Consider the following 26,718-nt stretch of genomic DNA (forward strand, 5'->3'; position numbering starts at 1 on the left):
ACCTATTTTCCAAAACACCAAAAGGAAAGAAAAAAAAAGCAATGGAAGGAAACTATTCAAGGAGAGAAGCAAGTTAGAACTAAAGATAATTTTTCTAACATTGATAACAATTAACCACTGGAATGGCTTGCCTCCAGAAGTTGTGACTGCCCCAACACTGGGGATTTTCAAGAAGAGACTGGACAGCCATTTGTCTGAAATGGTATAGGGTCTCCTGCTTGAGCAGAGGGTTAGACTAGAAGACCTCCAAGATCCCTTCAACTCTGTTACACTGTTAAAACTTGTCACCTAAGACAAGATTAAGAGCTCTCCTCTATCATTCCAAAGGGCAGAGCATGGATCATGGATTCACGTTATAGGAAGTTTAACTCTAATCCAACGTTGGAGAAAACTTGAATTGAATTGAATTGAATGGGTTTATTTATAGGCCGCCCTTTTCCCTGAGGGGACTCAGGGCGGCTAACAACTCATAGGAAGGGGGATACAGACAATAACATATAACATTACATATAATTAAAAAGTAAACAACATTCATCCAACATTCGGGTGGGGGCAGATCAATCTCTACCCCCAGGCCTGGCAGGATAGCCAGTTCTTGAGGGCTGCGCGGAAGGTCTGAAGGGTGGTGAGGGTACGGATCCCCACGGGGAGCTCGTTCCAGAGGGTCGGAGCTACCACTGAAAAGGCTCTCCTCCGCGTAGTGGCCAGCCGGCACTGGCTGGCAGATGGCACTCGGAGGAGGCCTAATCTATGAGATCTAATCGGTCTCGAGGAGGTAATCGGCAGGAGGCGGTCTCCCAAGTACCCAGATCCACTACCATGGAGGGCTTTATAGGTGGTAAGAAGCACCTTGAAGCGCACACGGAGATCAACAGGTAGCCAGTGCAGCTCGCGGAGGATAGGTGTTATGTGGGTGAACCGAGGTGCACCCACAATCACTCGCGCGGCCGCATTCTGGACTAGCTGAAGTCGCCGGATGCTCTTCAGGGGCAGCCCCATGTAGAGCACGTTGCAGTATTCCAGCCTGGAGGTCACGAGGGCGCGAGTGACTGTTGTGAGAGCCTCCCGATTCAGGTAGGGTCGCAACTGGCGCACCAGGCGAACCTGGGCGAATGCCCCCCTGGTCACAGCCGACAGGTGGTGATCAAAGGTCAGCTGTGGATCCAGGAGGACTCCCAAGTTGCGAACCCTGTCTGAGGGGTGTAAAATTTGACCCCCCAGCCTGAGTGATGGAATGCTAGCCAAATTGTTGGGAGGGAAACACAACAGCCACTCGGTCTTTTCTGGGTTGAGTACAAGCTTGTTAGCCCGCATCCAGTCTCTAACGGCCTCAAGACCCTGGTTCATCACGTCCACCGCTTCATTGAGTTGGCACGGGGCGGACAGATACAGCTGTGTATCGTCCACATATTGATGGTATCTTATCCCGTGCCTCCGAATGATCTCACCCAGCGGTTTCATGTAGATGTTAAATAGTACGGGGGACAGGACCGACCCCTGCGGCACCCCATATGTTAGGGGCCTCATGGTCGATCTCTGTCCCCCGACCAACACCGACTGCGACCTGTCCGAGAGGTAGGAGGAGAACCACTGCAAAACAGTGCCTCCCACCCCCACCTCCCGCAGTCGTCGCAGAAGGATACCATGGTCGATGGTATCGAAAGCCGCTGAGAGGTCAAGAAGAACCAAGATGGAGGGATGACCTCCATCCCTGGCTCTCCAGAGATCATCGGTCAATGCGACCAAAGCGGTTTCTGTGCTGTAACCAGGTCTGAAGCCGGACTGGAAGGGGTCCAGGTAATCGGCTTCCTCCAAGGACTGCTGAAGCTGGTAGGCCACCACCTTCTCAACAACCTTCCCAATAAAGGGGAGGTTGGAGACTGGACGATAGTTGTTAAGTACAGCTGGATCCAGAGATGGTTTCTTCAGGAGGGGTCTCACCACCGCCGTTTTAAGTGCGGCGGGGAAGTGCCCCTCCCGAAGCGAGGCGGTAATAACCGCTTGGATCCAGCTCCGTGTCACCTCCCTGCTGTTAGCTACCAGCCAGGAGGGACACGGGTCCAGTACACAGGTGGAGGCACTCACAGCCCTCATGGCCTTGTCCACGTCCCCGGGGGTAACGTCCTGAAACTCAACCCAGCGCTGGTCTACCAAGTCGTCCACTCGTGCCTCGGCTGGGTCTGCAAGGGTGGAGTCCAGATCCGACCGAAACCGAGCAACTTTGTCCGCCAAGAACTGGGCATAGTCTTCAGCCCTACCCTGCAAGGGGTCCCCCGTATCCCTCTTGTTTAAGAGGGAACGGGTTATCCTAAACAGGGCGGCTGGACGGGACTCAGCGGACGCAACCAAGGAGGCAATGTATGCTCTTTTTGTTGCCCTAAGTGCCCTGATGTATTCCTTGGTGCAGATTGTTAAAAGTGCTCGGTTCGATTCGGATCTATCGGACCTCCACAGGTGCTCTAGGCGTCTCCTTCGGCGTTTCCTCTCCCGGAGCTCCTCAGTGAACCAAGGAGGCCTCCGGGATCCACCACCTCGGAGTGGCCGTAGTGGCGCAATCCGGTCAAGGGACTCCGATGCTGCCGAGTGCCAGGCAGCAACCAGAGTTTCTACCGGATTGTGGGCGAGAGTGTCAGGAATAACCCCAAGCTCCGTCTGGAACCTCAAGGGGTCCATCAGTCGCTTGGGGCGGAACCACTTGGTCGGTTCCTCCTCCCTACAGTGGGGGTTTGGTCTCCGGAAGTCAAGCCTCAGTAGGCAGTGGTCTGACCACGACAGGGGTATGATCTCATTACCCCTCAGACCAAGATCACAACTCCACTGCTCCGAGAGAAATACGAGGTCGAGCGTGTGACCCGCTGAGTGGGTAGGGCCCCGAATTATCTGGGTCAAGCCCATGGCTGTCATGGAAGCCATGAACTCCTGCGCCCCATCAGAGTGTTCACCGAGCGTAGGCAAGTTGAAGTCCCCCAGGACCATAAGCCTGGGGAACTCAGCTGCCAGCTCGGCTACCGACTCGAGGAGCGAGGGGAGGGCTGCTGCAACGCAGTTGGGAGGCAGGTACGTTAACAGCAGGCCCACTTGACCCTTGAGGTCCAACTTCAGCAGCAGGGACTCACACCCGACAAGCTCCGGAGCAGGGATCCTACGAGGAACAAAAGACTCCCAAATAACAATAGCCACACCCCCACCCCTTCCCTGAGCTCTCGGCTGATGAAGCACCTGAAATCCTTCTGGGCACATTTCTACGAGGGGGACTCCTCCCTCCGGGCCCAGCCAGGTTTCAGTAATACACGCCAGGTCTGCCCCCTCGTCTAAAATTAAGTCCCGGACGAGGGGAGCTTTGTGGACAACAGACCTGGCGTTTAGCGACAACAGCCGGAGACCAGGGTCCTTGTTACTCGCGCCATCTGGTCTCGGAGTGGGACTCATAGGGCCGGAAGGAGGGATCTCTATTACGTAGCGATCCCTCCTTCCCCGGTAATGGCTAGCCCTAAAGTCCCCGCCATATCTGCCCCTCCCCGTTATGACCGTAATGCTCCGACCCACTCCCGTGTCTGTGGTCCCCCCACCCACACCTATAGCTCCCGCTATAAAACTTCCTAATAGCAAGAAGAATTTGAACATAAAACCAACTATCTGGAGATAAGATGGATGCTCCTTCACTCCATGGATTGAAACAGGCTACCCTGTTTCCCTGAAAATAAGACCTCCCTGGATAATAAGCCCAATCGGGCTTTTGAGCACATGCCCTAAAATAAGCCCTCCCCAAAAATATTGCAACACAACAGCAGCCATGAGTTAACCACACTCACTGCCTCCTGCACCTCAAAAATAATAAGTCCTCCCCGAAAATAAGGCCAAGTGCTTATTTCGGGGTCAAAAGAAAATAAGTAAGACCCTGTCTTATTTTTGAGGAAACACGGTAGAAGGTAGTGGATTTGGAGGTCTCTTCCAGTTCTCCGAGTCTATTTCAAAAAAGGCAGTTGCTGATAAAAAGATAAAAGTTTCCTCTGTCCAGTCCTGTCCATCTCTGGGCATCTCCATTTCCTAGCCAAGGCAGAGAGGCATTGTCCAAAGACGCTTCTGTGGTCATAAGGCTGGCATGATTAAATGCCAAGGCACAGAGAACGCTATTATCTTCCCACCAAAGTGGTACCTGTTTATCTACTTGCATTTGCATGGTTTCTAACTGCTAGGTGGACAGGATCTGGGGCAAGAACGGGCACTCATCCCGTCCCAGGATACTTGGGTCTCAAACTGTGAGCCTTTTGGTTGACAAGCCCAGTGTCTTAACCGCTAGATCAAGGGTGTGAAACTCAATTTCATTGAGGGCGGCATCAGGGCTGTGGTTGACCTCAGCGGGGAGAGAGTGCAATTGGGTGGGCGTGACCAACTTCATGCAACTCATTGGGCACGGCTGACTGGATGGGCATGGACAGCTTGATGCCACTCCCAAAACTGCTGGAATATTTCCTCTTCTGTTCTGGCCTAGGCTTCAAAAGGTCATGAAGCAGACTCCTCACCCGATAAAAACCTCTTTTATTCCCCACACGTGTGGGGAGTAAGGGGAGAAGGAAGGTTTGAGGGGAAAGGGAAGTAGGAGGGGAGTGTTAGAGGGAGAAAGGAAAGTTGGAGGGGGTAGATGGGGTGTATGAAGGATGGAAGTGTTAGGTGGGGTTGTGAATGAGTTGTGTTTCCTTTTTATTTTTTCGTTTTATTTCTTTTTTTTTCTTTTTTTATAGCAAATACCCTGTATATAAGTGATTGCAAATGGAATGTGAAAAATGAATAAAATATATTTTTTTAAAAAAAAAAAACCTCTTTTATTTAGGTTAAAGGGAATTCCTTTCCAGCAAGGTCCTGACAAACAGTCTTTCAAGAGATTTCACAACTACAGAGCTTCATCAGGCTTGGAGAGCTGCCAGGCCAATATCTTCCAAACGCCACTCGGTAGCAGACAATACTTGGCAAGACGTCAGGAACAGATCTTCACCCTAAGGAATTGAACTAATTGTCTCCTGCAAACTCCACTCCCCTTTCGCTCCTCTTTATTCCCTATGGGAAGGGCCATTCACCATCCACCTGTGCCTTTACTCCTGAGTCGGCCCTTGTTCTTTAATTGTTCCCTTCTCCTGGCAGCTCTGTGGATGTGCACATTGGGAACAGGCTCCAGCTGTTCTTCTGCCCCACTGATCTCCGAAGGCAGCTGATAATTACCAGATGTCCCTGGCCCCCTCTCTGCCTCCACCGCAGAGTCCTCATCAGAGACTTCCCCAGACTTCAGGACTGGCCCAGGTTCCTCCCCAACCTCTTCACTGTCTTGAGTCTTCTGCCAGCTCCACTGGCTGCTGGCGGGCCATAATATCTTCGCATTGGGTAGACCGAGTCGAAGCGATGTGGGACAGTCCCTTACATTTTCCAGGACGGTCCCGTGGGCTGATCCGACCACATTGCATGCCGGATCCGTCCCACAGGCCTTGTGTTTGACACCCCTGCGCTAGATCCTAGCCCTGCTTAATTTGGCCTGCTCTCTGTAACCAACACTGTGCTGCCATTTGTACAAATCTCTCTCATTTAATACTGTTGTGCTTCTAAGAGAGATTAACTGTGCCAGTAAAAGCAAAACAGAATCTCCCGCCTTCTGAAAACATATGTCTGGACTGGAAACTTGGGGATGCTCAGTTAGCTGCTGGCTTTAAAAAAATCCCCATCCAGCTCCAAATTCCACACTCTTGGAGGGAAAATATGGGAAGAACAGCGAGGGAAACTAGAGAGAGAGAAGGACAATAATGATATTAATGTATAAGAGTGGGATGAATTGAATACTTTGGTATAATTGTAGGTAGTGACCATTTTATATTAGAAAGATCTTTGTATATTAAACGGCTCAATGATGATGTAATGAACAATTGATATATATATATGAATTGAAATACTTAATCACTATATGGATTAATAATTAACAATGGAAAACTATTTTTGGAACTGTGGATGATTGGTGACATTATGGTCAATTGAAAATATGAATGTATATTATAAATTAATGGGAATTCTTTGTTCTAATCTCCGCTTTTTCTCCTTAGAGATAGGTGACACTATAATACTTTAAAGACTCATTGTTATTTGATAGATAATTATGAATTCAAGGAAACAAGGATTGTTACAAATGAAAGAATATTAATGGTAATTTGAACACATAATGCTCAATGACAGCGAAACATTCGGCTATGTTTAATGTAAACCAGTGATGTTAATCCTAAGCTTAAGAATTGATGCACAAAAACTTCTAACCAAACGACATGCTTGATGAAATGGAGGAAAGTTGTTCTTTTTTCTTCTCTTGCTTTGTTTTGTATGTGTTGTTTTGTTTAAAAAGAATAAAAATATATTTTAAAAAAGAAAAAGTGAGGAGAATCAGCAGCAGAGAAAATGATGGGTTGAAGGAGAAAAATGGCAAAGAAGCACTCCTAACATTGGAGGGATTTCTTCCAAGGAGTTTCAGCCTTTGCTTGACGGAAGGTATCCATTGAAGCTCCTTTCACCTTTGTTATAAGGTGCCTGGAAGTTACATTAACGCAGGGCTGTCCAACCCTGGCAAATTTAAGACTTGGAGACTTCAACTCGCAGAATTCTGGGAGTTGAAGTCCCAAATCTTAAATTTGCCAAGGTTGAATAGAATAGAATAACAGAGTTGGAAGGGACCTTGGAGGTCTTCTAGTCCAACCCCCTGCTTAGGCAGGAAACCCTACACCACTTCAGACAAAATGGCTATCCAACATCTTCTTAAAAACTTCCAGTGTTGGGGCATTCACAACTTCTGGAGGCAACTTCTGTTCCACTGATTAATTGTTCTAACTTGTCAGGAAATTATTCCTTAGTTCTATGTTGCTTCTCTCCTTGATTAGTTTCCACCCATTGCTTCTGGTCCTGCCCTCAGGTGCCTTGGAGAGTAGATTGACTCCCTCTTCTTTGTGGCAGCCCCTGAGATATTGAACACACCTGCACTCACCTGTCTAGGAGTCTGAAGGTATCTAGAAGAGTTCAAAGAATGTAGGGTTTTAAGAGTTTAGTTGGGGGACTAATCAATTCAAAAAATAATAAGGAACACTTCCAAAGAGGGTATTTTTTTTCAGTTAGAGGACCAGGGGTGAAATTTAGCAAGTTCTGACCAGTTCTGAAAAACCGGTAGTGGAAATTTTGAGTAATTTGGAGAACCGGATAATGCCACCTCTCCCCAGAGTGGGGAGGGAATGGGAATTTTGCAGTATTGTTCCCCTGCCACGCGATGGGTCAGACACAACTTTGCAACTAACAACAACAATTACCTAACTGACATCTGCTGTTGGTTTTCAACAGCATCTTTGCTAGGGTTTGACAGAAAAACTGAGAAAATGGGCTTTTGATTAACAGGTTCAACGAAAACAAAGGCAGGTTTGCAATTTTCTGCTCGGTTTCTTAAAAGCTACTGACAGAAGAATATTTGTAGTCCAGGGTTGAACTGTGTGTGTGTGGGGGGGGGGGGGTCCTTGGTGTTCTCTTTATTTGGTTGCTTTCTTGCAGACGTTTCGTTACCCAACTAGGTAACATCATCACTGCTGGTGCTGGTAAGTAGCACTGATGATGTTACCTAGTTGGGTAACGAGACGTCTGCAACAAAACAGCCAAGCTCAGAGAGCACCAAGAGATCCGTAATTCTGTGATGGCAAACCTATGGCATATGTGCCAGAGGTGGCACGCAGAGCCCTCTCTGTCAGCATGCGCACTGTCGACAGCTGCTCTTCTGGTTTCTGGCCCGTACATATGCGCCAGCCAGCTAGTCTTTGCGGGTGCCAGAGCGCCTGAAAACCGACCAAAAAATTGCCTGACAACAGCCCAAAAAATTGCCTGAAAAACGGTCTGGAAAACAGCCAAAAAACAGGCATCTGCACGTTCGCCAGCTGATCTTTGGCACACACACATGCATGCACGCGCATTCCTGTTTTCACACTCGGTGCCGAAAACGGTTCCCCATCACTGCCGCAGTTCTTAAAAACCCACGAGGCAACTTCCAACGGACGCGTTTTTTGACGTTATAGGTTATAATCTTGGCTAGGTTTCCTTTTGTCTTTTTTTTCCCCAGCCGGCAGAGTTATAAAGAGATTTTTGTAGATTTTTGTCATAAAAGCTGGATGGTTTGTGTGTGTGTTTTTTTTGCTTTCCATTCTGTTATTTTTTTTTTTAAGCCTCTGATTCACTCAGGATGGGTCCTTGTGACAGTGGCTGTGAGCTGGGCATGACGATGATGTCTTAACTCGCAGCTTAAGAGGTGGGAGTTTTGCTTGCGTCCTCCAGCAAAAATTAGACATCATCACATCATGTCCTTCCCTTTGGGCTGTGAGTGCTGAGTCACTGGACTTGAAAAGACCCAGCGCACGTCGTCCTGTGGTATTTTCTCTCTGCATGAAAATTACCTTGGCAGTATCAGCTCGGATAACAGGAGGAAAGTACTGAGGGGGAGGGAGGGGAGAAGGGGGAGGCCGAGCAAGGATCAAACAGGATTTCTGCATCATCGTCCTGGGTTCGTGCAGGATCTCTTCGGGGGGGGGGGGGGGGGGGTTGCTGAGCTAAGCAACTGTCTTCCAAAGAGGCTCGCTGGTGACACTTGAAAAGCTTTCCGGAGGCCAGCAAACGGTGTTTCGTTTGATGACACAGGGCTAATCACGCTGGAAAATAAATCTCAGCTTTTTCTTTGTAATGCACGCTCACCCACTCACAAAAAAATCAGAACTGTGTCTTTTTTGAACCACAGGAGCACCGCAGGCAGTTGGGCAAGATCCTGCTGGCTTCCCACGCTGCCCAGAAGCGTCCCCTTTCCAGGGTCATTGGAAGGACGCTGCTGGATGCTTTTTTAAAAAAAAAACCGAGATTCACCAATGCCTGCAGATCTGGGTTCAAAGATTTGGGAAAGCTGCGGCTGGCTGCTGATGGGACGACACGCAAACATAATGGGATTGCATTTTATTTATGCATAGCTCACCTATATTATTGTTGCAAATAACAAAGGTGGGGGACATATCCAACACACCTTTGTCTCGTGTTTTCCCCACAACCACCATGTGAGATGAGTTGGGCTGAGAGGGACTGGGAAGAGGGGAAGGAGGAGGAGGAGGAGGAGGAAGAGGAGGAGAGAGGGAGGAGGAGGAGAAAGAGAAGAATAAGAGAAGAAAGAAAGGGGAGGAGAAGAAGGGGAAGAGAGAGGAAGGAGGAAGGGGGAAGAGGAGGAGAGGGGAAGGAGGAGGAGAAGAAGAAGAGGAGAAAAGGAAGAAGAGGAGAAGGAAAGGGGGGAGGAGGAGGAGGGGGAGGAAGAGGAGGAGAGAGGGAGGAGGAGAGAGAGAAAGAGGAGAAGAATAAGAGGAGAAGAAGGAAAGGGAAGGAGAAGAACGGGAGGAGAGAGGAAGGAGGAGGGGGGAGGAAGAGGAGGAGAGGGGAAGGAAGAGAAGAAGAGGAGAAAAGGAAGAAGAGGAGAAGGATAGGGGAGAAGGAGGAGGAGAAGAAGAAGAGGGGAGGAGGAGGAGGAAAGGAAGAGGAGGAAAGGGGAGGAGAAGAAGGGGAGGAGAGAGGAAGGAGGAGGGGGAGGATGAGGAGGAGGAGAAAGAATAAGAGGAGAAAAGGAAGAAGAGGAAAAGGAAAGGGGGGGAGAAGAAGGAGGAGGAGAGGAGGAGAAAAAGAATAAGAGGGGAGGAGGAGGAAAGGAAGAAGAGGAAAGGGGAGGAGAAGAAGGGGAGGAGAGAGGAAGGAGGAGGGGGGAGGAAGAGAAGGGAAGGAGGAGGAGAATAAGAGGAGAAAAGGAAGAAGAGGAGAAGGAAAGCGGGAGAAGGAGGAGGAGGAGAAGAATAAGAGGGGAGGAGGAAGAAAGGAAGAGGAGAAAAGGGGAGGAGAAGAAGGGGAGGAGAGAGAAAGGGGGAAGAGGAGGAGAGGGGAAGGAGGAGAAGGGGAGGAGAGAGAAAGGGGGAAGAGGAGAGGGGAAGGAGAAGAATAAGAGGAGAAAAGGAAGAAGAGGAGAAGGAAAAGGGGGAGAAGGAGGAGGAGGAGAAGAAGAATAAGTGGGGAGGAGGAGGAAAGGAAGAGGAGGAAAGGAAGAGGAGGAAAGGGAAGGAGAGAGGAAAGAGGAGGGGGGAGGAAGAGGAGGAGGAGGAGAATAAGAGGAGAAAAGGAAGAAGAGAAGGAAAGGGGGAAGGAGGAAGAGAAGAAGAATAAGAGGGGAGGAGGAGAAGGAAGGAAGGAAGGAAAGAAAGAAAAGCAGATTGGGCAAAGATAAAATCTAAATTGGACCTGGCTTTGATTATTTTCCTTGTCTCCGCCCTGCCTTCAACCATCTTCCCTTTCTGCTACCTTAACATTTCCAGCACAATCTCATTTGGAAGGAGGGGTGGGCTACCCAAAGCTTTCAGGGGTGGGGGGCTCTGTCCTGCACCCTCCTAGGAGAAGCGGAGAGGGAGCGGCCCTGGAGGAAGACCACCCTGGACCGAGCCAACCCTTCCCACCCAGGATTGGGGGCCAGAGCTTCAACGCCCATCCGGAAGAAGCATCAAGGTGATGATCTGCAGCCTCCAACCGAGCAACCTAATTTTTAAAATCACCATTTTCAGGGTGAAAAGGACGAGATGCCAAAGAGGAGCCTCTCTCTCTCCCTCCTGAAGGGCTCCTTCTTCCTCTCATCAATGGGAGGCTTAAAAACGCCTCCCCCACAGCATCCAGAGTCCACCTCCGCTGGTGACTCAACGCTCCTCTCCCCCCTCCCTTGTTCTCCTCCTTACGCAGCCGAGGCCGCCTGCTGTATGCGCACTCTTGCAGAGGAAGCGATTGTGAACTGGGTAGAGGGGTGGGTGGGTGGACGGGCGAGGGGGTGGATGAAGGGAAAATCTCTTCCTTTTTAAGAGCCCCTGACGCTTTTCTATGGGGAGATTTTGGGGAGGGAGGGGGGGGGGAAGAAAGAGAAAGCTCAGCTCCCCTTCGCTCCATCAAGCCCACCTACGAATCGTGCCGCAGGTAGCGCCTCTTCCATTTCCTGCCTCAGCGTGCTCCACTTAAAACATCGGCACGTGCCCAGCTTTCACGATGATAGAAAAACGTGAGGGTCCCGGTGACCATCTTTGGGTGGTGGGGGGAACCCCGACTGGATGCCAGCGTCATGCAGGTCCATTCAATTTCTGTCACACATTAAGAGCTCGGGATAAACCTGCCCACTCTTTACTCCACGGGTGTCAAACTCAAGGCCCGTGGGCCGGATGCGGTCCATGGCGTGTTTAGATTTGGCCTGAGTGCCCTCACCCTCGAAACAGTGAAGGACCGGCCCGTGGTGCCTCTGCTAGTGAAAACGGGCTCCCGACTTCCGTTTTGGGCTGTGACGGCCTCCTGCAACCCTCTGGGCTGCAGGAGGCTGTCGCAGCCCAAAACGGAACCCGGGAGCCCATTTTCACTGGCCTGATCACTCGGCCACCCTAGGTGCCGAAACGAGTGACGTTGACCTGGCCACCCCGGTTCCACCACAAAACCGCGTTCGACTAAAGCACGCTCGACGAAACCGCGTAGCTGATGTCATCAACAGGGCAACAACAGCGCGGAGACAGAAGCACGCTGTAAACGCTAAACCTAAAATTAAACTCTAAACCTAAACCTAACCCCCCTAAACCTAATCCTAAACCTAATCCTAAACCTAACCCTTAACCTAACCCTAACCCTAACCCTTAACCTAACCCTAAACCTAACCCTTAACCTAACCCTACCCCTACCCCTAACCCTTAACCTAACCCTAAACCTAACCCTTAACCTAGCCCTAATCCTAAACCTAACCCTTAACCTAACCCTTAACCTAACCCTAAACCTAATCCTAACCCTTAACCTAACCCTAACCCTAACCCTTAACCTAACCCTAACCCTTACCTTAGTTGAATTGGCTTGCTTTCAAAGCGCTATTTAAAGCGCCCTTCTTTCTCCGTGCTCGCTGTTGTCGCCCTGTTGATGACGTCAGCGACGCGGTTTAATCGGGCGTGGCTTAGTTGAGCGCGGTTTTGTCGTGCCACGGGCCACCCCCACCCCCGAGGTCAAACACAACCATGATGAAGCCCTCAATGAAATCAAGTTTGACAACCCCCGGTTTACTCCAACGCGTTCTTCTTTCTCACGGGAGATTCTGCAAATTGAATAGCACTACTAGCAGTAGCACTTGAGGGTTATATGCTGCTGCTTCACAGTGCTTTGCTACAGCCTTCTCTTAAGCCGTTTACATGTGGCAGCATCTGGCCCCCAACAATCGGGCTCCTCATTTTACCGACCTCGGATGGATGGATGGAAGGGCTGAGTTAAGCTTGAGCCGGTCAGGATCGAACTGCTGGCTGTGGGCAGAGCCAGCCTGCAATACTGCATTGTAACCACTGCACTGCCAGGGCTCTTTTAATCATCTGCAAGTGGGTGATGGGCATCCCAACGGTCAACTGGCAGGCGCACTTGGCACCATTCATGGATTAAAATGGCTGCCTTTACAGACAGCACAGAGATAGCAATAGCACTTAGACTTATATACCGCTTCATTGTGCTTTTTACAGCCCTCTCTAAGCGGTTTACAGAGTCAGCCTCTTGCCCCCAACAATCTGAGTCCTCGTTTTAGCCACCTGGGAAATATGGAAGGCTGAGTCAATCTTGAGCCTGGTGACAATCAAACTGCCAAATTGCAGGCAGCCGGCAGCCAGTAGAAGCCGCCTGCAGTACTGCATTCTAACCCGCGGCTCATCCCTTGAACTTTGCAGCCAATGTGGCATCTCGACACCGTCTAACTGGATGAGAAGTTAGGAGGATGAGGCAGCTTAGCCAGAATGGGATATAAGTACATATATACTAATAGAATTGGGTAGGTCTAGTTCAGTGTTTCTCAACCTTGGCAACTTGAAGATGTCCGGACTTCAACTCCCAGAATTCCCCAGCCAGCATTCGCTGGCTGGGGAATTCTGGGAGTTGAAGTCCGGACATTTTCAAGTTGCCAAGGTTGAGAAACACTGGTCTAGTTTAATGAAAAGAAGGACTAGGCTGGGGGGTGGCAAGATAGCAGTGTTTTAATATTTGAGTGACTGCCAGAAAGAAGAGGGGGGGTCAACCTATTCTCCAAAGCACCTGCAGGCAGGATAAGAGGCAAGGGGGTGGAAACTTAATCAAGGACAGATCCAACGTAGAACTTAAGAGAAATTTCCAGACATTAAGCACAATAAATCAGTGCAAGGTTTTAAAGAAGGGATTGGACAGCCTTTGTTTCAAATGGTATAGGGCAGTGTTTCTCAACCTTGGCGACTTTAAGTCCTGTGGACTTCAACTCCCAGAATCCTGTGCTGGCTGGGGGATTCTGGGAGTTGAAGTCCACAGGACTTAAAGTCGCCAAGGTTGAGAAACACTGGTATAGGTGCTCCTGCTTGAGTAGCGGGTTGGACTGGAAGACCTCCAAGGTCCCTTTGAACTCTTGTTATTGTGACCTGTTATTCTGATCAAAATGCGGACACCTGGCAACTGGTTCACATTTGTGACAGCTGCAGTGTCCAGGGGTCATCCGATCACCTATTGCAACTTTTTGACAAGCAAAATCAAGAGGGAAGACCGATTCACTTTAACAACCGTGTTGCACGCTTAACAACCGCAGTGATTCACTTAACAACTATGGCAAGGAAGGTCACGAAATGGGGCAAAACTCGCTTCACTGCCTTGCTTTGCAGTGGAAATTTTGGGCTCAATTGTGGTTAAAAGTACCTGTATAAAGACGCTTTTTAAAAATTAAAAGAGGCTTGCTCCTGGGGAGGAAAGCTAGGACAAATCTAGGCAGCCTACTAAAAAGCAGAGACATCCCCCTGCCTTATTGTCACGGCTATGATTTTCCCAGTTGCAATGGATGGCTGTGAAGGTTGGACCATAAGGAAGGATGAGCGCCAAAGAATGGAGGCCTTTGAACTCTGGTGCTGGAGAAGACGCCTGCTCTGAGTCCCTTGGACTGCAAGGCCATCCAACTGGTCAGTCCTAGAGGAGATTAAACCCTGACTGCTCTTTAGAAGGCCAGATCCTGAAGAGGAAACTCAAAGACTTTGGCCACCTGATGAGAAGGAAGGACTCCCTGGAGAAGAGCCTCATGCTGGGAAAGATGGAGGGCAAAAGAAGAAAGGGATGATGGAGAATGAGGTGGCTGGATGGAGTCACTGAAGCAGCAGGCATGAACTTAAAGGGACTCCAGAAGATCGTAGAGGACAGGAAGGCCTGGAGGAACGTTGTCCATGGGGTCGCAATGGGTCAGACATGATTTTGCAACTAACAACATAAAAAAGAACAAATCCCACACCTTACTAACACTGATGATGTTACCTAGTTGGGTAATGAAACATCTGCAAGCAAACAACCAAGCTCAGAGAGCACCAAGGACCCAGGGGTGGGTTTCTCACCCCGTTCCAACCGGTTCGGTTGGAACGGGGCCGGTAGCGTCCTCGCACACGCGCGCGGCGCATGCATGCGTACTAGAGTCTGATGCTCCAGCTGCTCCTGGAGGATCGCGCAGGCGCTGTATGTGTCCTGCGCATGCGTGGAAGCGCAGAACTCGTCAAAATCGGGTAAGGAGCGCGGGCGGGCGGCGGGGGCCTTCGCCGTTCCCGGAAGTTACTTACTTCCGGGTTCGCCGACCAACCGGTTCGCAAGGACCGCCGCGAACCGGTTGAAACCCACCCCTGCAAGGACCCCACCGGCATGGATGCTTAGCAATGTTACCAAACTGAAGAGGACTCTTTCACTCTTTAAGAAGAGAATTTCTCTCTTACGCACCACCGGGCTCAGCTTCGCTTGGCAGAACCGGGGGGGATTCTGATGCAAGTTCAAATTTTAATTCTTTGCCCTTCTGGGCCTCATTAATTCTGAATTAATCCTCACAAGTGCCTATGATTAATCTTCCCTCCTGCAAATGTCATTTTTGTATGCTCCAGCTCTACTGCAGTGAAAAGGGTTTTCTATGCAGAACTACAGGTGGTAGATGCCAGGCAGGGCCTTAAGAGGACGAGGGGACAAATGACTCTCACCTTTACAATTTATGCGGCTGCAAGAAGCTAGAAATGACAGCTGCTACACAACCTTCTCCAGCTAAAAGGAAGCAAGGCAAGGCAAGGCAAGGCACCAGCCTAGCCTTCTTCCATGTTCAATCTCATCACGATAACACAGTAGCTGGTCTCCCTTGTGCAAACACCACTGAAGCTTTAGCTAGCAGCAGCTTTGATGTAACATCTGATTTATAGTATTTCTTTACCTCTGCAATAATCATAGCCATTTGTAGCATATAGGTAAGGGAAGACAAACTCCTTCAGGTTTAGACTATTTTACTAAAAACTATCTAGTAAGGGGACACAATGGCTCAATGGCTAAGACGCTGAGCTTGTCAATCAGAAAGATCGGCAGTTCGAATCCCTAGCTCGACGTAACGGAGTGAGCTCCCAGCTTCTTCTGCCAACCTAGCAGTCCAAAAGCACGTAAAAATGCAAGTAGAAAAATAGGGACCACCTTTGGTGGGAAGGGAATAGCGTTCCGTGCGCCTTTGGCATTTAGTCATGCCGGCCATATGACCATGGAGACGTCTTCGGACAGTGCTGGCTCTTTGGCTTAGAAAGGGAGATGAGCACCGCCCCCTAGAGTTGGGAACGACTAGCACCTATGTGCGAGGGGAACCTTTACCTTAAGGTTGCTCAAATTTGATAATGTTAAGATGTGTGGACTTCAACTCCCAGAGTTCCCCAGCCAGCTTGAGCTGAACTCCACACATCTTAAAAAGTTATAAAATTGTAGGATTGAACCTCATCAGTTCTGTCATTTATAGGCTCTGTGTGTGTGTGTGTGTGTGTGTCTTTCTCTCTATCTCTGTCCCTCTCTCTCTCTGTTCCCCTCCCTCTCTCTGTTCCCCCCTCTCTGTTTGTATGTCTCTCTCTGTGTCTCTCTCTGTCCCCCCCTCTCTCTCTGTCCCCCTCTCTCTCTGTTCCCTCCGTGTGTGTGTGTCTCTCTCCCTCACTGTGTCTCTCTCTGTCCCTCTCTCTCTCTGTGCCTGTCTCTCTCTCTCTCTGTGTCTCCCTGTTATAAAACACTTAGCCCAATGGAATTGGGCAGAGGATGAGCGGTGCCTGGTTTCCTCCAGACATAATGTGTAGAATTGAGGCCAAAACAATTCAATTCTTGGTTTCATCAGACCAGAGACTCTTGTTCCTCACAGTCTGAGAGTCCTTCAGGTGCTTTTCTGCAAACTCCAAGCGGGCTTTCATGTGTTTTGCACTGAGGAGAGGCTTCCGTCTAGCCACTCTGCCACAAAGCCCAGATCAGTGGAGGGCTGCAGGGATGGTTGTTCTTCTGGAACTCTGTCCCATCTCCGCACAGGATCTCTGGAGATGAATCAGACTGACCATCAGGTTCTTGGTCACCTCTCTTACCAAGCCCTTCTCCCCCAATTGCTCAGTTGGACCGGGCGACCAGTTCTTGGAAGAGTCCTGGTTGCACCGAACTTCTTCCATTTGAGAATTATGGAGCCTCCTGTGTTCTTAGCGACCTTCAGTGCGGCAGAAGTTCTATTGTAGCCTTCCCCAGACCTTTAAAAAGTGTGTTTTTAAGTCCTTTGTTACTCAAACTAAGCTTCCGCATAGGGAACAAGGTTACTGTCATCTAACATAAAATCCCACCCCTGCTATCTCTGGGAAGAGTTTGCGGGTTTAATTGATCTGTACTCAACTGAAAAAGCTTATAAAATGAAAGGCAGGTTTTTTTTTTAAAAAAAAAATTACGAAAAGAGAAAAGACTTTATTTTGCTCTTCGAAACAAAGCTGACTTCACCAGGTCAAGAAAGGTTGTAAAAAGAACAGCTTTTCTCAAAAACCCTTAACAAAAAAAAAAACAGGGACACACAATAGATAAGAGATGTGTGGTTGTGTAGGTGGGATGGATGGGAGAACTTTTTAAGAGCTTTGCGTTACCCAGGAGAGACGGTTGGAAGAGGCATTCGAGCAGCAAGAGAGGCTTGCAAAAACCATCTCCCTGTAATTGCCCATCAAGCCCACTGACTGACAGATCCCAACCAGGCTCTGAACAGAGGCTTTCTGCCTAAGCAGCAGATAATAGCAGCAATTAATGCTGCCTGCAATCGTTTGTTGGGCCAGCAAAGGGAACCACACTCGCCTCCCTGCGACGGGCAGGCTGAGTGAGATAGAGACGGTGCTGCTGCGGCCTTTGTACGATTCAGAGGTGAGTGGGGGAAACAGGTCTGAAATACAGCCCTTTTAAAAAAAATATAAGTGTCTCCCATAAGATTTACAGCAATGTTTCTCAACCTTGGCAACTTTATGATAGGTGGACTTCAACTCCCAGAATTCCCCAGCCAGCGTTGCTGGCTGGGGAATTCTGGAAGTTGAAGTCCACCTATCATGAAGTTGCCAAGGTTGAGAAATACTAAGTTAGAATGCAACCCTCAATTCTGAGAGATCCAGAGGGCATCAAGTTAGGGGAAAGGGTGTTGTGATGCCACCTTGGGCAGATAAGGCAATCAAAATATCTTGCCTTTTCCTTGCTTAACTTTTAACATCTTCTGATGCCCAGTTAAGAACGGACCTTGGGGGTTGCTCCTGGTGAAACCTGGCCAGCTAAGCAACCCCACGAGGTACTCGACCACAAACTCAGCTTCCTCTTACCGAGCTAGCCAAATGGAGGATCGTTGGGAAGGGTACAGCCTAGATGTAAAAGAGGTGGCGTAGGGAGGGAGAAAGAGGAGAGTGGCCCAAGGACACCTCACTCCCGTGCTAAGGGAAATCTACTCGACGAAGGCAGCTGCTTGGCAACCCTTTCAAAAAGGAGGTTTTTAAGGACCTCTTCAGAAAACTGAACAACAAGAATAACAAAACCAAACAAAAAAACACCCTATGTACATTCTGCATTTTCTCCCCCCTGGCTACCCATTTCTGAGTTTCGGGGTTACTTCACAGCCCTTTTCCTGGTCTTTGGCTTCCCACTAGATTGAAACAGGGTTGAGGATTGGCCTTCTCTTTTGTCAATCATACCGAGGGGTATGATTGGTATCGTGCCTTACCTGTGCTGGAAAAAAAGACAGGGGTTGCCAGGCCAAGTCAATGCACAGGTTAAGATGGAAACGGGGTTCAAAGGATGACCAGGTAGATGCGGGTGAGGTATAACTGGCATTCAGGAAGGCTTGGAGGCCACAACAGGTGAGGGAGACTTCTTTTCAAAGAGGATAAAGGCCCAGTGCCCAAAGCATCCCCTCAAAGAAGGGGGACGGATCCCTCCCTATGCCACCGAAGGCCGTGGTACGGATACCCCATCACAAGAAAAGAGCCCGAGATAGGTTTGGCCGTCCCCCTCTCCCCCCAGGTCCCCAACAGTTCTAGTTAGAAAAGAAACAAGCCATCCTGGGTTTATCCTGTTCTTCCTGCTCTCTCGGACAATCTAAGCTAAGCTTTTCACTCCTTCCTTCCTCCGTGCCGGGCAGCTGGTCGCAGTCTCCGAACAGGAATGCAAGCAATCCTTCCTGATCTGTGCTGTCCTCCTCCTGCTCCTCTCTAAGCCCTGCCTCGCATTCACCTGGGAAAAAGGCAACAGTGGAGCCATCAGCAGGGAAGGAAAAGGAGACAAGAGGCAGAGCAGACTCAACACTCCTGCTTAAGGCAGGGCTCGCTGGGGGCCCCACGTATGGCGCCCCCCGTTGGTTTTGTATCCCACCTTTGTTTTTTCACAAATAACTGACATATCCAACCACACTTTCCTCCTATTTCCCCCACAACAACTCTGTGAGGAGATATGGGTGGATTGGTCCAGTCACCCAGCTGGCTTTCATGCCGAAGGTAGGCTAGAACTCACCATCTCCTGGTGATTGTCCCACCCAGCCAGTTTTCATGTCTAAAACGGGATTAGGATTTACCATCACCCGATGATTGGCCCGAAGTCACCCAGCGAACTTTCATATTTAGTGTGTGACTAGAACTCAGCGTCTCCCTGTGACTGGCTCAAAGTCACCTAGCCAGCTTTCATGCCTAAGGTAGGGCTAGAATTCACCATCTCCTGGTGATTTGGCTCATCCAGTCAGTTTTCATGCCGAAAGCGGGATTAGGACTCACCACCACCCGGTGATTGGCCCAAAGTCTCCCAGCCAGCTTTCATATATAGGGTGAGACTAGAACTCATCATCTCCCGGTGATTGGCCCAAAGTCACCCAGCGGCTTTCATGCCTAAGGCGGAACTAAAAGCTTCCTGTCTCCTGGTGATTGGCCCAAAGTCACCCAAGCTGGTTTTTATCTCCAAGGCAGGACTAGAACTCACCATCCCTCCCTTTGTAGCCTGATGCCTTAACCACCAGGCCAAATTGGCATTCCTTTCTGGGTGTGTTCATATATTACCTGGGGTGTGTGTGTGTGTGTGTGTGTAATGAAAGGCAGGAAGAGGCCTGCATGGAAATCCAAGGGAAGGAGATGGCCTTCAGGGCTTTTGACAGAGGGGGAACTGTTTTTAAAAGCAGGTTTGTAGAGGTTGTGCCCACTCTTGTTGTGAGCAGTGTCAAACAATGTGTCAAGAGTAAGAAGGTAAGGGTGAAAAAGAGGAAGGTGAGTGCTTGCAAGTCAACATTCTGCTTAGCCCTTCATCCATCCCGTGGGAGTTAAAAGTGTGTTACGCCAAAGAATGGCAATGGCTGGCCAGGGAATTCTGGGAGTTGAAGTCCATGCATCTTCAAGCTGTGAAGGTTGAAAAACACTGGCTCAAAGCATAATCTTTCAAATTATGGCCAGTTTTCTAATTTAGCATGAATATTTTGTTCTTTTGACTTGATCGCCATGATTCTATAATTGGGATTATAATTGTGTTAAGACTTTTTTTGCAGCTGCTTCACACTGCTGGCTCATGATCTTTGCTAACGCTCACACAGATCTTTGAATCCGTGACTTTAATGGAGTTAAGCATGGTGAACCTCCCGTTGTCTCCTTTAATATTAGTAACATCCAAAAGCAGAATCAAGGCGGCGTTCTGCTTAGCCCTTCATCCGTCCCCGTGGGGGCTAAAAGTGTGTTAAGGCCAATCAAGGGCGATGGCTGGCTGGGGAATTCTGGGAATTGAAGTCCATGCATCTGAAAGTTGCCAAGGTTGGGAAACTTTGATATAATAGGTGACATTTTTTCAGGTCCAATATGGTATTATGTCATCCAAAAGGTAAGTGCATTATTTTGTCCCGTTTTTTTTTTTTAAATGAAGACCTGGATTGTTATGAGTATTTTATGTTAAGGTACAGAACACACATTAGGCACTATTATACCATTTAAGCCACACAACACTGGTGTCAAAACACATTATGCTCAAAGTCAAGTAAGATCTTCTCTTCCTACTTGCATTAAATACTAAACGATTAAAACTACTATACTGCTAATTTTATGTTTAAGAGTTCTTCCCCTTCCCTTCCGAGCATTTTCTTCCCAACTCCCCCACCCCCATCCCCACCCTGGCCACTTTTCTCTCTCTCTCCCCCCACCCCCCAACAAATAAGAGCTTGGCTGCCATTAGCAATTGTGGCCAGCAACAGAAGCAATTTACAGTGGGATGGAAACGTAACCTTAATGGGAGAATGGAAAAACCTTCTGAATGCAGCAGGAACCCAGCTATTTTAAGAGCTGGCCTCAAAAATAAACTTCAGAAGAGGTGGAGGCAGGAGGAGCTTCCAAAATCCGTGGGAGGAAAATAACAAAGAAATAAAACAAGACAGGGATCTTTGCAGCCTCTGTAACCTCACCTCCTCCAAATGGGCAGATATGGCAAATTGGAGAATTCCCCCTGCCTCTTGTAGGCCTGGAACCGTGCACCAGGCACCTCTGAATAATGAAACCAGGTGGAAGGAAGCCTCGTCCAAATCCAACCGGCTCGGATCAGTTCGCCTGAACCGGTAGTGGGAATTGCAGGTGGCCTCGCCCACTCGCCCCGGCTCTACGGCATCCCATTTAGGCCCTTTTTTTCACCAAAAACGCACACACCACGCGCTCACATGTGCGAACCGGTAGGGAAGGTAAGTCAATCCCAGAATCCAGCAATAATGAGGTCTGTCGCCCAAAAGCTGCCTAAGTTAAAGTGCTTTCAACCAAGGGAGGTCGGCTTCTCCTCCGTCTGTGCTTCCAGTCGGCTTTTCCTAACGCTCAAACAAATCTATCTTCCTGTTGACTCAGGCATAGCAGACAGTCCCTCCTTCTGTGGAGAAAGGCTTCTGCATAAACAGACCCCAAGTTCAAGGCAAAAAAGCTCCATCCATAGAACGTTCAACCCCCAGGTCTCGAGCAACGAAGGAGCCGGTTAAAACCCTGATCTGGAACCACTTTCGGTTCGTTCAAAATTCCCAAGCAACGCAGCCCTCAGCGTCTATGCCAAGGGGACAGAGATATAAAAGGAGCTCATTCTTTAGCCCTCTGCAATTTTGTTTTTTTTTAGTGGGAGGAGGGGCTTTCCTTTTCTTGCCATCCTGTGGGAAGAGGGGAAAAGGACACGCAGAGGAGGCCCGATCCAGAAGTGGCTTCCTCTTGATTCCTTCTGGCTGCCCCACCTCCCTTAGATCCTAAATGGACCGCTGGGTTCCCCAAACGCCACCATGACTATCTCTGCAGCTGTAAGCAACCCCTCCTGGCTGATTTTAGAGAAAGCCACAGGTAGTCCTCGGCTTACAACCATTCGGTTGTAGGCACGGTTCAAAATTGCAACGGCATTGAAAAATGTGACTTACGACCGTTTTTCATAGTTACCACCTTTGCAGCAGCCCCATGATCACGTGATCAGAATTCAGAGGCTGGGCAACTGGTTCGTACTTATGACCGTTGCTGTGACCTGGGGTCATGTGTTCCCCTTTTGCGACCTTCTGACCAGCAAAGTCAAGGGGGGAAACCGCGTTCACAATCCAGTTAGCAACTTATCAACCGCAGTGATCCACTGAACAACTGTGGCAAGAGAAGTCATAAAGTGGAGCAAAACTCACTTAACAATGTCTCACTTAACAACAGCAATTCTGTGTTCACTTGTGGTCGTAAGTTGAGGACTACCTGCATAAGGACTGCTTGACTTAGGAGAACTGGGACCAGAATTTCCATTGCTAAGCAAAGCTGTGAAGTGAGCCAGACCCCTCTTACGACCTCTTTTGGCCATGGTCCTTAAGCGAGTCATTCCAGTTCTTAAGTGAGTCATGTGGTCGTTAGCTGAATCCGGCTTCCCCCAATGACTCTGCTTGTCGGAAGTCAGCAGGGGAGGTGATGACTGGCCATCACACAACCCAGGATGTCATGTGCAGCCGTTGTAAACAGCACCCGAATATGTCAACCATGGGGATGCTTTGACAGTCCTAACTGCGAGGACTGTTCATAAGTCACTGTTTTCAGTGACCTGGTAACTTTGAATGGTTGCTAAATGAATGGTTGTAAGTCAAGGACTACCTGTACTTAAGACAGAGACAGATCTACCGCCTCCTTTTTAAAACAGAGTCTGAGCCGGCTGATACAGCTGCACGCAAAGCCTCAGGGTGGGAGAGGGAGAATCCCAAGAAGAACCCATTAGCCCCACCCCAAAGGCTGCAAACTCCGCTCCATTTAGGCTCCTCCTCCGGCCCACCGTCCCTGCTCTCTTCCAGCCCCAGCCGCCTTCCTTACCTGGCATGGTGAAGTCCTGAGTATAAATGATCTCGTCCTCTAGGTAGTCGTCTCTTAAGTCGTCGTCGTCCTCCTCGTTGTAACCATGGAGGTCTTCCAAGTAAGGCACCACCGTCATGCTCCTCCACCGATCCTTCGTCTCCGGGCTGGGCGGGATGGCGATGGGAGGCTCACACTGAGGGTGCTTTTTCCGAAACCAGCTGAAGGAAACCAAGGTTTTAGTGCTTTGGGACCAGGGACTTTTCACTGGTTTTCTGCAGGCTCAGTGTGTTTCTTAACCTTGGCCACTTTACAGTGGGTAGACTTCAACTCCCAGAATTCCCCAGCCGACTGACTTGTGCAAACAGTTCAACAGCCCCTTATTTTCTCCAAACATTCACAATGGCCTCGCTGGACTATTGTGAAAACCTGCCCGAGCTCTGGTTTTGGTTAATGGCAAAAAGAAAGGCACGTTCCGCCCCCCCCCCCCTTTTTATTCTCAGAGACAGGTCAATAAAGCTCCACTGAGAAGTTGAGGTTGACACACACTGGTTTTCAAGCTGTGGCATCTCCTCAAGGTAACTGAATAAGCAGCCTTCGCTGTCCACAACAATACAACATCGCACCTCTTGGTGGAACAGATAATGCAGAGAGAAATCAAGGCCACCCTATGCTCAGTGGCATGAAAAGAAAAAGGAAAGTGATACCTGGGTCTTATTATTGTCTGTGATGGATATGTGTAGAAGCCCAAAAATATTGGACAAAAATACATACATGGTTGGAAAAGATGATAAAACAGCACATTGATCGAAAACCAGAAATATTTCTGTTGGGGATTGTACCTGAAATTTGTAGTAAAGGAATACCGTATTTTTCGGAGTATAAGATGCACCTCCCCCCCAAAAAAAACAGGTTAAAAATCTGGCTGCATCTTATATACTGAATACAGCATTTTTAGCTGTAAACCCCGCCTCTTTTGCAAAAATGGCTGTGCATAGCCTTTAGGCTTCCAGAGTGCTCCTGAGGGCTGGGGAGGGCAGAAATGAGTGAAAAATGGGTCGTTTTTTGCTCGTTTTCACCCTCCTCAGCCTCTAAGAACACTCTATAAGGCTCCTAAAGGCTATGCGTGCCATTTTTTTGACAAAAAACATGCCCGTTTTTGCGGAAAATGGGCTATTTTTGGCTCATTGTTGCCCCCTCCCCAAGCTCCCAGGAGCATTCTACAAGCCTACTAAAGGGTATGCATGTCCTTTTTTTTTTTTTTTTTTTACAAAAAACAGGCCAGTTTTGGCAAAAAACGGGCTGTTTTTGGGAGGTCTGCAGAGTGCAAAAACTTTTTTTTTGTAATTTGCCTCTTCAAAAGTTGGTGCGTCTTATACTCTGAAAAATATGGTACATATCTAATTATTCACGTATTAACTGCAACTAGAATAGTATTTGCCCAACACTGGAAAAGAGAAGAGATACCTACTGATGACAAGGGGATTAGGAACATATTAGAATGTACAGAAATGAACAGATTAACGTTGGCAATTAAGGAGAAAGAACAAACTGAATATTATATGATATGGGAATTATTTTATCAATGGTTGGAGGAAAAAATGGAAGTTGGAAATAAAAGGAGATTAAAGAAGAGTAGAAAATATGTTAAGATAGAGATATAAACAATATGATAATTGTTAGCATTATGATGATGACTATTATGTTTAATGTAATTATTATATTTTTATTAGAAGATATGTTAAGAGTAAAAAACGAACAGGTTCATTATACTCAACTGTTTAATATACTATAATTCTAAGATTACAAAATTAATATCAGTGTAAATGATGTTGTAAATTTTGATGGTTATTGCACAGAGATATTTGTACCCAGATGACACACTGTTTAAGGAAAGATGGAATGTTTATATTTAAAAAATAAAATGAAAACTTTTTATTAAAAAAAGAAATAAGGAAAGAAAAAGAAAAACCATTCAAGGCCTCACCCACCATGATGGAGCCAGACAGCTACAGGTATGACTTACGATCACAATGGCGCTTAAAATTTCTTTCGCTAAGCGAGACAGTTGTTAAGTGAGTTTTGCCCCATGTTACGACCTTTCTTGCCACAACTGTTCAGGAAATCACTGCAGTGATTTAAGTTAGTAACACGGTTCTTAAGTGAATCTGGCTTCTCCAGCAGGTCCTAAAAGGGGATCACGGGACTCCAGGACATTGCAACCGTCATAAATGTGAGTCAGCTGTCAAGCAGCCGAATATAAATCATGTGCTCATCAATGGTTCTAAGGGCGAAAAATGGTCCTAAACCACTTCAAACGGTCGGTAAACGAACTGTTGTAAGTCAAGGACTACTACCTGCACTTAAACCTGTATCGTTCAAGGAAGGTCTGGCTATGCAGACATCAGCCAAGATGAGAAAGAACCGGAATTCTTCATTATTATCATCGCCTCCTATGAGGTCAGTGTGCCCCCAGCTGGAGGGAAGGGTCAGTTACAGAAGCGCCCAGGCCTGGGTCAGGGAATGAAGGATTACTTAAGAATAATCCTTGCGGAAGATCTCCCCTTAAGCCTCCGATTCATTTGATGTAATTTGTTGAACTTTTGGCTTTTGGCTCCCTTTCAAACCTTGCCAATCTTTAGCTGGGATTTCTTCAAAATAAGAAGAGAGGACTGAAAGAAATAAGACAAATATACCGTCATCCAAAGCTTTGCACCTTAAAGCAGGCTTTAATTTTGAGAGAGAGAGTGAGAGAGAGAGAGTGAGTGTGTGTGTGTGTGTGAGAGAGAGAGAGAAAGAGAGACAGACAGACAGACAGACAGACAGAGACAGAGACAGAGAGACAGAGAGAGAGACAGAGAGAAGAGAGAGAGAGACAGAGAGAAGAGAGGGACAGAGAGAAGAGTCAAAGAGAGAAGAGTCAGAGAGAGACACACAGACACACACACAAAGAGACAGAGATATTTCTCTGGGCTTTCTCCTCTATAAGGTTCACCATCAGTGAAAGCCGGGGAGCCATGTTATATTGAATAAAGCCAATTGGCCATGAATGGGGACCACTTTGACGGCAGGTTCTTTATCAAGACAGCTGTGGTTGTGTAGCGGGTGGCAACATAAAAGAAGAATCTCTGGCTTGCTTGTAATTGGCTTTTGGACACTTCCTTGAAGAGCAAAAGCACAGGAAGCCACAGAATGGCCTGAGTTCACGCAGCGCAGTAGGCCTGGCAACAGGCTCATATTTATGACAGTTGCTGTGTCCTGCTGGGGTTGTCGCACCTGGATTTTGATCATGTGACTGTGGAGATGCTGCAGCGGTTATTAGTGCATGGACCAGTTGCAAGTCCCTTTTCTCAGGGCCTGTGAGTTCCAATAGTCGCTAAACGAATGGTTGTAAATAGAGGACTACTGTACTTATATGAGGCAAATAGTTATTACATCTATGATGTTAACAAAGCAAATGGGCTCATCTAAATTTTAAGGGATGTGGTGGCTCAGTGGCTAAGATGCTGAGCTTGTTGATCAGAAAGGTCAGCGGTTTGAATGAGCGGCTGTGTAACCGAGTGAGCTCCCGTTACTTGTCCCAGCTTCTGCCAACCTAGCAGTTCGAAAGCACGTAAAAATGCAAGTAGAAAAAATAGGAACCACCTTTGGTGGGAAGGTAACAGCATTCCTTGTACCTTTGGCACTTAGTCATGTCGGCCACATGACCATGGGGACGTCTTCGGACAGCGCTGGCTCTTCGGCTTTGAAACAGATAAGCACCGCCCCCTAGAGTTGGGAAACGACTAGCACATATGTACGAGGGGAACTTTTACCTTTAAGTCTCAGCTCTCTGCATTTGAAAACCAGCCATTGTGTCCTGGTTCATTCATACAGTAATAGGTTTGTGCAGCGATTCAGGTTTGCATATAGTCGCACTAGTCGGCAACTCCTTAAAGAAGCTGTGGTTTTTTCCCTGGGATTGTGTGTGGTGCCCATGAGAATGGCTGTTGACTAATCCCGGAAGACAAACTTGGTTTAAGGAGGGGTGCGCAGATGCTACAAG

At 48.2% G+C, this 26,718-nt stretch overlaps 1 protein-coding gene across 5 annotated transcripts in view; it reads right to left on the reverse strand.

Moving 5' to 3' along the window:
• Positions 1-26,718, reverse strand: part of STK11 (serine/threonine kinase 11) — a 122,112-nt gene that overhangs the window by 9,446 nt on the left and 85,948 nt on the right. For all 5 annotated transcript variants that reach the window (XM_032223089.1, XM_032222776.1, XM_032223011.1 and 2 more), the window contains one exon: positions 22,695-22,894. In XM_032223089.1, coding sequence (XP_032078980.1) covers positions 22,695-22,894 — 200 coding nt within the window. The remainder of the gene's footprint in view (positions 1-22,694; positions 22,895-26,718) is intronic.

Source organism: Thamnophis elegans, chromosome 1 (assembly GCF_009769535.1).
Source record: "Thamnophis elegans isolate rThaEle1 chromosome 1, rThaEle1.pri, whole genome shotgun sequence".
NCBI lineage: Eukaryota > Metazoa > Chordata > Lepidosauria > Squamata > Colubridae > Thamnophis > Thamnophis elegans.